The sequence below is a fragment of the Saimiri boliviensis genome, chromosome 12 (genome assembly GCF_048565385.1).
Source record: "Saimiri boliviensis isolate mSaiBol1 chromosome 12, mSaiBol1.pri, whole genome shotgun sequence".
Taxonomy (NCBI): domain Eukaryota; kingdom Metazoa; phylum Chordata; class Mammalia; order Primates; family Cebidae; genus Saimiri; species Saimiri boliviensis.
Window position 1 is genome coordinate 83,962,317 of NC_133460.1, and position 13,754 is coordinate 83,976,070.

At 44.8% G+C, this 13,754-nt stretch overlaps 2 protein-coding genes across 8 annotated transcripts in view; one reads left to right on the forward strand and one right to left on the reverse strand.

The window, feature by feature from the left end:
- Window positions 1-650, reverse strand: part of HPSE2 (heparanase 2 (inactive)) — an 841,690-nt gene extending 841,040 nt beyond the window's left edge. The window contains exon 1 of the mRNA XM_074382736.1: window positions 291-650. The gene's annotated coding sequence lies outside the window, so the exon portion shown is untranslated. The remainder of the gene's footprint in view (window positions 1-290) is intronic.
- CNNM1 (cyclin and CBS domain divalent metal cation transport mediator 1) overlaps window positions 508-13,754 on the forward strand; it is a 67,111-nt gene continuing 53,864 nt past the window's right edge. For all 7 annotated transcript variants that reach the window (XR_005578384.2, XM_003922313.4, XM_010333195.3 and 4 more), the window contains exon 1: window positions 508-2,149. Coding sequence is in view for 6 of the 7 variants with exons in the window: in XM_003922313.4 (XP_003922362.1) it covers window positions 577-2,149 (1,573 nt within the window). In the remaining variant the exon portion in view is untranslated. The remainder of the gene's footprint in view (window positions 2,150-13,754) is intronic.

The window sequence follows — 13,754 nt, forward strand, 5'->3', positions numbered from 1 at the left end:
ACAGTGGTGTCATCATTTATTTCAACAGTTTCTTATTGATGGAATTCAGATCTTAACTAAAAATTGAACTTAAATAATTCAGAAACTTTTACAATACGAAAGGTCGGCCTGAGTTGGGACTAAAAGTTTTCACATATTCAAGACTTGACTCCAGAATATTCTTTTGACCAGAACGGGGAATGCAAGTGACAGGAGAATGGAAAAGCTGGGAAATTTCCCCAGCCAATGGGGAAGCAGTGAAGCGGGCAGGGAATTACTGCCGGGTAGGAGTTCGCAGAGGGGCGCCTTACTTTTGGAGTAGAGGCTGTGCTCCAAGCCGAGGCTTCCCAGGCTGCAGCTCAGATACATTGAAGTGTGTACCGGCTACGCACCGTGCAGTGATGCCTGGTCACCTCCAGACTCCCGCGGGGACCCCTTGCCCAGGCGGAGTCTGAATGCCCACTGCCACCAGCCCACGCGCGCAGTGGGCGTACACGTGGTGACCTGCCTGCTGCTGAGTTCCCAGCTCCGGCTCCTCCTCCCTCCAGCTCTCGCTCGGCTTTCTGCAGTATCACGTGCAGCTGCGCCGGGTGCAGGATGGCGGCGGCCGCGGCGGCGGCAGCAGCGGTGGGTGCCAGGCTCCGGGACTGCTGCAGCCGAGGCGCTGTACTCCTGCTTTTCTTTTCCCTGTCTCCTCGGCCCCCGGCAGCAGCCGCCTGGCTGCTGGGCCTGCGGCCCGAGGACACTGCTGGAGGCCGCGTGTCCCTGGAGGGGGGCACCCTGCGAGCCGCCGAAGGCACCAGCTTCCTCCTGCGTGTCTACTTCCAGCCAGGACCGCCGGCCACCGCCGCAAGGGTGCCCACACCGACCCTCTCCTCGGGGGAGAATGGTACCAGCGACTGGGCTCCGCGGCTCGTGTTCATCGAGGAGCCCCCGGGCGGTAGCGGCGTGGCCCCCAGCGCGGTCCCCACGCGGCCCCCGGGACCGCAGCGCTGCCGGGAGCAGAGCGACTGGGCATCGGACGTTGAGGTCCTGGGGCCCTTGCGTCCCGGGGGCGTGGCAGGCTCGGCCTTGGTTCAGGTGCGGGTGCGGGAGCTGCGCAAGGGCGAGGCGGAGCGGGGTGGCGCGGGCGGTGGCGGGAAGCTCTTTTCACTCTGTGCCTGGGATGGGCGCGCTTGGCACCACCACGGCGCCGCCGGCGGCTTCCTGCTGCGCGTCCGCCCGCGGTTGTACGGCCCAGGCGGGGACCTGCTGCCCCCTGCGTGGCTGCGGGCGCTCGGGGCTCTCCTGCTACTAGCCTTGTCGGCCCTGTTCAGCGGCCTGCGTCTGAGCCTACTGTCGCTGGACCCGGTGGAGTTACGGGTGCTGCGGAACAGCGGCTCGGCAGCCGAGCAGGAGCAGGCGCGCCGCGTGCAGGCCGTTCGCGGCAGAGGGACCCATCTGCTCTGCACCCTGCTCCTGGGCCAAGCCGGAGCCAACGCGGCCCTCGCTGGCTGGCTGTACGCCTCGCTGCCGCCGGGCGTCGGGGGAACCGGGGAAGACTACAGCGAAGAGGGGATCCACTTCCCGTGGCTGCCGGCGCTCGTGTGCACCGGCGCGGTATTCCTAGGCGCCGAGATCTGCCCCTATTCGGTGTGTTCGCGGCACGGGCTGGCCATCGCCTCGCACAGCGTGTGCCTGACCCGCCTTCTGATGGCAGCCGCCTTCCCCGTGTGCTACCCCCTGGGCCGCCTGCTCGACTGGGCGCTGCGCCAGGAGATCAGCACCTTCTACACGCGGGAGAAGCTGCTGGAGACGTTGCGGGCCGCAGACCCCTACAGCGACCTGGTGAAGGAGGAGCTCAACATCATACAGGGTGCCCTGGAGCTGCGCACCAAGGTGGTGGAAGAGGTCCTGACGCCCCTGGGAGACTGTTTCATGCTGCGCTCGGACGCGGTGCTCGACTTCGCCACTGTCTCCGAGATCCTGCGCAGCGGCTACACCCGTATCCCAGTGTACGAGGGCGACCAGCGGCACAACATTGTCGACATTTTATTTGTCAAAGACTTGGCCTTCGTGGACCCCGACGACTGCACCCCGCTCCTCACCGTAACCCGCTTCTACAACCGGCCCCTGCACTGCGTCTTCAATGACACCCGACTGGACACGGTACTGGAGGAGTTTAAGAAGGGTGAGCAGTAGTCTGTTTTCTCCCCCAACTCCTATCCCCCTCAAAGGTATTATCCTTTAGTGACCACGTGGGGCTCTAGATACCCAAAGCAATTTCGCTCCTCTAGTATGAAAAACCCAAGGAAGACCTTACCTCTTGGCTCCCTGGCTATTTTCATCTCACTTCTACCTCACATCTTGCTCCAGATTGAGCCCCAGGCCTCTTCCCCTTTACTTGACTCGCAAGACTCACCACATTTCTTATTTATTACATTCCACTAGTGTTTTTTCAAGGCCTACCAAGTGTCAGGTATTGTGTAGGTCGGTGATAGCCTTGAAGGTCATTGCATAGCTCTCCACCTATTACAGGAGGCACCTCTACAGGTTCCCATACAAGCAGCCTTTGCTTTAAACTTCTCCCAGGGCTGAAAGCTCACTATTTACAGAGCAAACTAATTCTGTTGCTGGACAGCTCCAGTGGCTGACAATGTCTTCCTTAAATAGAGAAGTTTGTGTCTCCAAATCCTCCTAGTTCTTGCCTTTTGAATCATGTAGACTAAACCCAAACACAGATGTTCTTCCCATATGTAACTTCGCATCAGGTATTGATTGCACACATATCAAGTACTCAGGTTCAGGTCGGGCGCAGTGGCTCATGCTTGAAATCCCAGCACTTTGGGAAGCCCAGGTGGGAGGATCACTTGAGCCCAGGAGTTCAAAACTGCAGTGAGCTGTAATCGCACCATGGTACAAAACAGCAAGATCCTGGTGAGGGGTGGGGTGTGCTCAGGTTGGGGGTTAAAAGTTGACTGAGGCAGTAGGATCCTTGTAATTCTAGGAACTGTGGTCCTGTGAAATAGGATAGATCTGAGGAAATACTCTGGGTAGAGGAGATCCTAGAAAACTTGCACATCCAAATGAGTGGGATTTCCTTCAGTGCAGTCACCATCCTCCAACTCGCCTCCCCAAACTCAAGCCTGATGTCATGCTTTTAACATGTTTACTTTATGTCTGAGTTTGTCTTCGGAAAGTGCCTTCTGGTGACTACAAATTAACTCAAGAAAAATCAGCCTGGACCCATTAGAGTCACCCCTCTTGGCATTACACAGTTTGACTCTCCCCTAGTTCACCAGATTTGGCCCAGAACCCTTGACTGTTTTTTAAAATCAAATCTGCTTTCAGGAGTCAACATTAAGAGCATTCAAAAGACTATTTCACAAACCCTGAAAGCGACTAGAGATATCATAATTTGGAAACAGGGACATAATTAGAATAAGTGTAAAACTTTCCAGAATAACTACTTTGAAGTAGGCAGTCATCTGATATGAGTTGGAATGTTTATTAAAAACAAAAACCAAAAAGTCAATCCCTTGACTTTAGATTCAGGCTTCAAATTTCGCTTCCTTGTGGCTAGCAGTACTCTTATTTGACTGCATTTTGTATAAATTGTTTTGTCAAAAATTTAATCTCTGATAATTTGATCCTGAGGCTGCAGTAGACTGTGATTGTGCCACTGAACTCTAGCCTGGGTAACAGAGCAAGACCCTGTCTCAAGAAAAGAAGGAAAGAAAGGAAGAAGAAAATTCAATCTCATTACTTTAGCATCATATGTAATCTTTAGGACTTTGAATACAAACAAATCTGGGGTCTTCTTCCTGCCACAATATTTTGAAATCATATTAAATATTAAAATGTAGCCTCATTGTCAGGTACTGACAGAAGACATTTTAAATGAAACTCCTATGAACTCATTCATTTATTCATTATTTATTTATTTATTTTGAGACAGAGTCTCCCTCTGTCAATGTCACCCAGGCTGGAATGCAGTAGCGCCATCTCAGCTCACTGCAGACTCTGCCTCTTGGGTTCAAGTGATCCTCCTGCCTCTGCCTCCCAGGTGCGTGCCACCATGCCCAGCTAATCTTTATATTTTTAGTAAAGACGGGGTTTCACCATGTTGGCCAGGCTGTCTCAAATTCCTGACCTCAGATGATCCACCTGCCTCAGCCTCCCAAAGTGCTGGGATTACAGATGTGAGCCACTGCACCTGACCTTATTTAGTATTTTTTAAACATCTGTACAGTTTTAGGCAACAGGGGAGACAAGAAGACTGTCCACAGTTGGTTAGCAATATACAAGGCATAGTGAGCAGTCTTTTGAAGTAGGAATTGTCATATTAACTCTTATATCCTCAGTATCTTACACAGTGTCTTGTACATAGTAAGCTGTTCCAAAAAGTTAATATTGATCTGAAATGAATCCCTGTGCAGGATTTCTAAATCTGGTCTGAAAAAAAAAAGCTCCTTTAGTGTTCTGTTAATACCTACTTTGTATTTAGGTAGATCACTAAAGAGAAGCAGACTATTACAGAGAATACTAAGCCAAGGAAGATATTTCTACTTCCTTTCATAGTCTTGCTACTTCTTCAAAGTATGGTCCATGAAACAGTAGCATGAGTCTCACCTGGGAGCTTATTAGAAATGCAGAATTTCATGCCTCACCCTAAATCTACTGAATGAAAATCCACACTTTAGCAAGCCTCCAGGTGGCTCCTATGTGGCATGAAAGTTTGAGAAGCATTACCTTCAGAGATCCCTTATTAATAGTGTTTGGTAGATCTACTGACTTAATGAACAAGGTGGATATTCTCAGTCTGCAAGCCATGTAACATAGTGGTCATTTTCTTTAGGAGTTATACATTTGCACCATAGGTTAGAAGAGAAAGGCTGGGTTGAACTGATTTTCTTTACCCTTAAAAAATTTTCTTTACCCTTTTTTGGCTGGGCATGGTGGCTCACGCCTGTAATCCCAGCACTTCGGGAGGCTGAGGTGGCAGATCACCTGAGGTCAGGAGTTTGTGAACAGCCTGGCCAACATGGTGAAACCCCATGTCCACTAAAAATACAAAAATTAGCCAGGTGTGGTGACACGCACTTATAATCCCAGCTAATTGGGAGGCTGAGACAGGAGAATTGCTTGAACCTGGGAGGTGGAGTTCCACTGAGCCAAGATTGTGCCACTGTGCTCCAGCCTGGGTGACAGAGCAAGACTCTGTCTCAAAAATAAATAAATAAATAAGGCCGGGAGCGGTGGCTCACACCTGTAATCCCAGCACTTTGGGAGGCCAAGGCAGGCGGATCATGAGGTCAGGAGATTGAGACCATCCTGGCTAACATGGTGAAACCCCGTCTCTACTAAAAATGCAAAAAATTAGCGGGCATGGTGGTGTGCACCTATAGTCCCAGCTACTCGGGAAGCTGAGGCAGGAGAATCACTTGAACCCAGGAAGCGGAGGTTGCAGTGAGCCAAGATCATGCCACCACACTCCAGCCTGGGTGACAAAGACTTTGTCTCAAAAACAAACAAACAAACAAAAAATAAATAAATAATTTTTTTAAATTATTTTTTAAGTAAGTCTTTAATAGCTCTTCCATTTTCCTTACATCCTTGCTTCTCAAGTAACTTAACCAGCAACAAACCCCTTAGAAGGTAGAAGAGGAAAATGATGATATTAATAGGAGCCACAGTTACCATTAATTGAGCACCAACAGTTCTTCTAGGCACCATGCCAGGCCCTTTACATATTCAGACCAACCCTCCTGGGTAGATGTTATTAACTCCATTTTACAGATGAAGAAACTAAAGCTCAGATCAATAACATGACTTGCACAACTTTCCATAGCTAACAACCAACTGAATTGTGGTGTGAACTACATCTGCAGGACCCCAAAGCCTGTTCTTTCCCTGCTACACCCATCTTATTTCTTCCTCCATCCAGGAATTCCTGCCACCCACAGGGTTCAAAGATAGGCTTTTCACCTCTGATTGTTGCCCATGGCTGATTCGCCACTGGTTTCTGCAGGTTAGTAATGTAGCTTTATAATTACAGTAATTGCTAACATACATATTGCATTTGACAAAACATTTCTATATACCTTCTCTTATCCAATCTTAAACAACTCTGTAGTCACAGGTGATGACCCTAAGACCTGGAAGGGTTATTTGGCCACCCTAAAATCATCATTCCATTAGTTTATTCCATGGCCCAGATTCAGATCCAGGTCATGTGACTCCAGAGCACTTGGTCCATATGAGATTTTATCTTTTTACGTCTTATGAGTTGCAGGTCTTTAGAAGTGGGGAAAACGAAAATGGTCTTTCACACTAGAGCGTTAGGTTTACAAAAGGGAACAGTATTTCTTACCACTGGACTATAAGTTCCCTGAGGGCAGAGAATGAATCTTATTCATTTTGTATTCTCAGGACAAGTACAATGACTACCATGGCTAGGGGATGTATAAACATGTGTTGAATAAATGGTTTTAAATACCTAACTTCTATATTTCTGTGTTTGAGTGAGGTGAACCCTAAGTACAGAATAATTAATGTTACTCCCTGATCACAACAAACATCTACTCTTCTTCTTCATGGGCCTCTATCCCCAGTAAGTGATGCCACTTGTCCCTTTAGTCTCCCAGACTAGGAAGCTCTCCTTCGCATACAGCTCATCCAATAATCATTGTCTTAGTCTGCACAGGCTGCCATTACAAAATACCATAGACTGGTGACTTAAACAACAGAAATTTATTTTCTCACAATCCAAGGCTTTGACATCCAAGATCAAAGTTCTGGCCAACTGAGTTTCTGGTGATGATGCTCTTCCTGGCTTGCAGGTGGCTGCCTTCTGTCCGTGGCATTTCCTCAGTGCATGTCCACAGAGAGCAATAGGCTCAGGTCCTCTCTTCTTAGACAGATACCAATCCTGTTGAATCAGGGCCCACCCTCATTCCCTCATTTAATCTTAACTACTGTACTTCCTTAGAGGCCTCTCTGGGAGTTGTTAGGCGTCAACATCCAAATTTTGTGGGAAGACAAATATTCAGTCCATAAAACCAAGCTGGCCAAATAATTGGATGCCAATATTGCATCCAACTGCAGTCATAGGTCATTTCGTTCAGTGATGGACTGCATATACTATGGTGGTCCCATAAGATTGCACTGGAGCTGAAAAATTCCTATCACCTGGTGATGTCCTAGCAGTCAACATCTAACATCATTGTAAGGCAACACATTACCTTTACTATATTTAGATACACAAATACTTACCATTGTGTTGCAGTTACCTACAGTATTCAGTACAGTAGCATGCTATACAGGTTTGTAGCCTAGGAGCAATAGGTTATAACAGGTAGCCTATATGTTAGGCATATAGGTTATATAGCCTAGGAGCAATAGGTTATAACAGGTAGCCTATATGTTAGGCATATAACAGGTAGCCTATATGTTAGGCAATTTCATGGTTGTGTGAACATCATAGAATGTGCTTACACAAAACCTAGAGGATATAGTGTATACTATAGGTATACACTGTAGATATACAATATAGGTATACTATAGGTATACACTATATCCTCTAGGTTTTCTGTAAGTACATTCTATGATGTTCACACAACCATGAAATTGCCTAGCAATAAATTTATCAGAAAGTGCCTCTATAGTTAAGCAGTGCATGATGATTTCTTAAATCTGTACATAGTTTCTTCCACTTAGGTTATTCACTAATTTTATTCAACAAATAGTTGTGTTGGCACAGTGGAAAGCATCACCAACGACATAGTCCTTGTCTGCATAGAGCTTCATTCTAATACAAGAGACAGAAATTAAACAAACAGGATGGTGATTAAGAACATAAGATTTGGCCAGGTGCTGTGGCTCACACCTGTAATCCAGCACTTTGGGAGGCCAAGGCAGGTGGATCATTTGAGGTCAGGAGTTCGAGACCAGCCTGGCCAACATGGTGAACCCCATCTCTACTAACAATACAAAACTTAGCTGGCAGTAGTGGCTCACATCTGTAATCCCAGCTACTCGGGAGGCTGAGGCAGGAGACTCACTTGAGCCTGGGAGGCAGAGGTTGCAGTGAGCAGAGATTGCACCACTGAAATCCAGTTTGGGGCAACAGAGTGAGACCCCACCTCAAAAAAAAAAAAAAAAAAGAAAAGAACATAAGATTTACCAGAATGCCTGGGTTGATACTGGCCCTGGGCAAATTACTTAACTGTTTATGTCTGTTTCATTAGCTATAAAATGAAAATAATACTAAGATTTACTCATAAGATTGTGTGAAATATTAAGACTATTGCATTACGCTTACTTACTACCTGTCATTTAAGTACTAAGTAGGTGTTAGCGATGATTATTAACACAAATCCATTATTCATTTATGCAAATGCCTCCTAAGAAGTTACACTTTTTCATATTTTTGTCTCCCTCAAATTTGTTCTCTCCAGTGCCACTAAAATAATCTCCAGTACTTTGGGAGGCCAAGGTGGGCAGATCACGAGGTCAAAAGATCAAGACCATCCTGGCCATGGTGAAACCCCGTCTCTATTAAAACTACAAAAATTAGCCGCACATGGTGGCACGCGCCTGTGGTCCCAGCTACTCAGGAGGCTGAGGCGGAAGAATCGTTTGAAACCAGAGGCGGAGGTTACAGTGAGCCGAGATCGCCCACTGCACTCCAGCCTGGCGACAGAGCAAGACTGTGTTATTAATAATAATAATAATAATAATAATAATAATAATAATGATCTCCAGTAATGTCACCCACTGCTTAAAACCCTTCTGCAGTTCCCCACTGCCCACGGGAGAGAGTCTAAGCTGGTAAAGCAGCCAGCAATACACTCATGACCTGCTTCCTGCCCTCCCCTCCAACCTCATCACTCATCACTCCCTGCCACAGCTTTACCCTCCAGCAATGCTGAACTCTGTGGTGCACTGTGCTATTCTTGTCTTTGTCCCTTTATTCACACTGCACTTCTGTCAGGAATATGCTTTGCCTGACTAATTCCTCACCAGCTCTTTAACACTCAGCTCAGGGGCCACCTCCTCTGGGAAACATCTGTAAACCCCAGTTTGGGGCCAGCTTCGTTGTTCTATATGCATATCTCAATCATTGAATTAAGAAGCTGTACTCTAAGTTTTTGTTTATAAGTGCCTCCCGCCCATATAATGAGCATCTCCAGGGCAAGACTGTCTTATCTATCTTTTGCCAGGGTCTCTCTCTGTTGCCCAGGCTGGAGTGCAGTGGTGCAATCTTGGCTTGCTGCAACCTCTGCTTTCTGGGTTCAAGCAATTCTTCTGCCGCAGCCTCCCCAGTACCTGGGACTACAGGTGCCCACCACCACACCCAGCTATTTTTTTTTTTTTTGTATTTTAGTAGAGACGAGGTTTCACCATGTTGCCCAGGGTGGTCTCAAACTCCTGAGCTCAGGCAATCCACCTGCCTCGGCATCCCAAAGTGCTGGGATTACAGGCACGTGCCACCCTATCTAACTTATCTATCTTTGTAGCTCCTGCAGCTAACGATGCATATGGCACATAGTAAATTTTCAATAAATATTTGTTTGAAAACTGAACGGATGACTTAAGGAATTAAACTTTAATATAATGAAAGAGAGCTGCAGAGCTCTGGTAAATGAATTAAATCATTTTGGACTATGTAGCAAATGAAACTTAGAGGTTTGTTAGTGTTAGAAGAAAAGTGTTGCATATATTCTTTCTCTGCTTCTTTAGGTATATCTATTAATATTTATTACAATTTCTTTTCACATGTAAAGCACTGTGCTAAGAGTTAGGGATATGAGATAAAAATCTCTGTCCCCAAAGAGCCTAGAGTATAGTGTATAAATAGTACTTCCCTTTGCAAAGCTAGAAAGCAAGCTGGACACTCACCTTTCCCATGGCTTCCAGTGACCTTGAGTTTACAAGTTATGTCTCAGTATCTTAGTACAGTATATGGGTAAGACAGACCCTGTTACATAAAGCATTGACACAAAAGTGCTATAATAGAAATGCAAAAAATGCAATGGGAACATGGAGCATACAATACAATAACTATGACTAGGTAGCATTTCTTTTTTTGTTGTTTGTTTGTTTGTTTGTTTGTTTGTTTTTGAGATGGAGTCTCACTCTGTCACCCAGCTAGAGTGCAGTGGCGTGATCTCACCTCCCACGTACAAGTGAGTCTCCTGCCTCAGCCTCCTGCATGGCTGGGACAACAGGCATGCACCACCACACCCAGCTAAAGTTTTGTATTTTAGTAGAGACAGGTTTTCACCATGTTGCTCACGGTGAACTTTTGAGCTCAGGCAGTCCACCTGCCTCGGCCTCCGAAAGTGCTACGATTACAGGTGTGAGCTACTGCACCAAGCCATATTTTTGCATTTATAAATTTTTTATTTAAGTTTATGTTTCTATAATTTATATAGAAAAAAGTTAAATATAGAATAGTAGAAAAAAGAATTATGAAAATCATATGAGGCTAATCATCCTCCTGTCCTGAAATAGTAACTCAATATTTTTTCATATTAAAAATATATTGCACATAATAACAATCTTAATGAAATTCTTTAAAAGAAAACAAAAGAAAAAATCCATTGTCCTGCCATCAACCACAAATCAAATATCCCATTCTAATCCTAAGAGTTACTTTCTTATAGGTTGGTATTATTTTTGCTAGTTTCCTCAGGGTTGAGTTCTATAATTTGGGAAGACTAATTTTAAAAATGGAGCTGTAGAGACTTATCATACTTCTTAAATTTACTACTCTATTATTGGATTGCTTTTAGGAGAAACTTAAAAGCAATCCAATAATAGAGTAGGGAAAAGGAATAAAGCTTTGTTCTGAAGTCAAAGGCTTCTTGGCAATGCAGTACTAACATTTAATTCAACTAAACAGCTTAGCTTTGCTGGCGTAGTAACACTATCTTTGCAAACAAAAGACAGCACAACCCACATATGCTGGGCTGCTCTACCTGTACACTAGCATGGCTGTAACGTGGCCTACTGCACAATCCATACTCAGTCTTTGAGTATTCATTGATTCATTCAATAAACCTTTTTTGAACTCCTGCTTTGGGCCAGGCATTATTCTAGAATCTAGGAATACAGTGGTGAGCTAGGCAGACATTATGAAGCTAAAAATATCCTCTTCCATCTTTGGTCTTCCTGCAAGTGGTCTGTTGTCTAAAATAGGGGCCCCCAACCCCCAGACTGCAGACTGATACCAGTTCATGGCTTGGTAGGAACTGGGTTGCACAGTGGGAGGTAAGCGGTGGGCAAGCGTTACCATCTGAGCCCTACCTCCTGTCAGATCAGTTGGGGCATTAAAGTCTCATAGAAGCACAAACCCTACTGTAAACTGCACATGCAAGGGATATAGGTTGCATGCTCCTTATGAGAATCTAATGCCTGATGATCGGAGGTGGAACAGTTTTATCCCCAAACCATCCCCGCTCCCACCCCAGTTCGTGGAAAAATTGTCTTCCACAGAACCCGTCCCTGGTGCCAAAAAGGTTGTGGACCTCTGGCCTAAAGCATGTCCAGCGAGCCAGTAAGTGCTCCTGGACCAGACACACAATGTGACCTTTTCACTACAGAATAATCTAGTCCAAAAAGCCAGTGCTTTACTTTATACTCCAAATGCTGACCTTATCTATTTTTGCAGGAAGAATAACCATTACATTGCTTAATTCTATAAAAACCTCGCAAAACATTGGTACTGTATTCTTTGTCGTCCATAAAAAAAAATAAAATTCTTCATTCACCATTACATTTCACTGGTATAAATTGATGTATTATGCTTTAAATGTTGCGAAATAATAATTAGTAAAATCTATCATAAGGTGCACAAACAATAACCAAAGCATAATCCACTGTGTATAGGGAGAAAGAATGAAAGGAAACAAAAAAGTGAAAATAATTAATATTCAAGATAATAAGCTTATGGGTTTTTTTTCCTTCAAACATTTCATTGTAATTGTTATAATGTTATTATGCAATACTCTTTTTTTTCAGCCTGGCAAAGGAAGTGCCAGGTAACAACAGAATCTGAACAGGAAGGGGCACTAAAAAAACCTGTGAGAGAATCTCTTTTACATTTTTTTCAGATTCAGTTATTTTTTTCCAGACCATACCAGCCTTCATTGTCAGACTTAACTTTTTATTTAATCTAAATCCCACAGGCTGCAGTTAAATTTCACTTCTTTTTTATCATCCTTTGTGAGTATTCTTTTATTTGAAGAACATCATAGCTCATCTCAATTCCATTTTTTTGCTACCAAATACATTTGATTGTGTTTCTTGCTCCCTTAAAGCATCCGAGTGTCTCCAAGGAAGGTCTGTGGGTTTTCCTAGTTGTACTCTTTTAAACTGAGTTACTTCTAGGCCCATGTTTGGGGATTCTGGGACCTTCAATAACAACTCTAAATTTTCTTTTTATTTGCTGCTGTTAAGTTTCTTTTCAAAATGAGATTCTCCTCAATTCTTTAAGTCCTTTCTTCTTTTCTTTCTTTCATGTACTGAATGGGCATTCTTCTCTTTCAGGCCTGTGTTAGGCTCCCCCAGTGTGGGGATGCAGTGTGGATGAGACAGACACCATTCCTGCCCTCCTAGGGCTTGCAGCAGAGTAGGAGAGAGACACCAGGCAATTAATAATTACAAATTGTCGTAAGTGAGTTGAACAAAGAGTATAGGGAGCTATGAACATATAATACATAGATTTGGTCTTATGGGTAAAAATAGACTTGGTCTTATGGGTAAAGATAGATGTTCCCCTCACCAAGTGGTATTTGAGTTGAATCCTAAAGGGCAGTGAGAAGAAGTTCATCAGAAAAAGAGCTTCCCAGGAGACAGAAACAGACATGCAAAGGCCCTGAGGAAGAAGGGCCAGCATGGGTGCCGTGCCAGGCTCTAGGGCTGTGTAACATCCAGGAGGGAAAGTGCCACCTCTGCCAGCCACCCTCCCCCTCTCCCCCCAGTGACTCTCAACATCATCTGGGCTGGTCAGTTCAGTAGCATGGACTGAGTCCCAGGACTCGGCAGATAGACATGGACATATATGCAGGGCTGACCCTGCCCTCCAGGAACACAAAAGGAGGAAGGGTCGGGATGGAAATGATGATACGAGGCAGCCTGGGGTACAGGCAAGAGAATCCAGAAAACATCTATGAGTGAAAAGGTAAGAGAGAAATAGTCCCTGGATGATGTGAGAAAGTGGAATTTCAGCTCAGCCTTGAAAGAAGAAGAACTCTACTAAGCAATTATGAAGGAAAAGAGCTTTCCAGCTGAGGCAGGAGTTTGAGCTGAAAAAAGAAGGGCAGAGAGGGAGCCCACACTGCATCTGAATGCTGGGAAATCCATTATCATAATGCTGTTTTTCTACCAGCAAAATGGGGAGCTAGGCAGCAGGAGATATTTGTCAAACATAATTTTGTTTCCTTCAAATGCTAAAACCGTATGTTTTAACCATTCTTCATGGAGATATTTTTAAAATATTTTATGCCCATTCCTGCCTTCCTTGACAAAGAATTCTAAATATAACTTAATCTTTTCTTGATGACGCATAATCATGATCATGAGAGTGTAGTTATTTTATGCTGTATTATAAAGCAGTTCTCTATTTTTTAAATTTTTCTCTGTCCTCTGGCTGACAGATGTTAGTTCTCTTTGAATCTGCCTCCAGCAAATCCCTGCCCCAACATTCTCTTCACAAAACCACTCTTGCTGTGTTCATCTCACTTATAGTTTCTATTTCACTGATAAACTAAGTGAATACAATGTTGAGA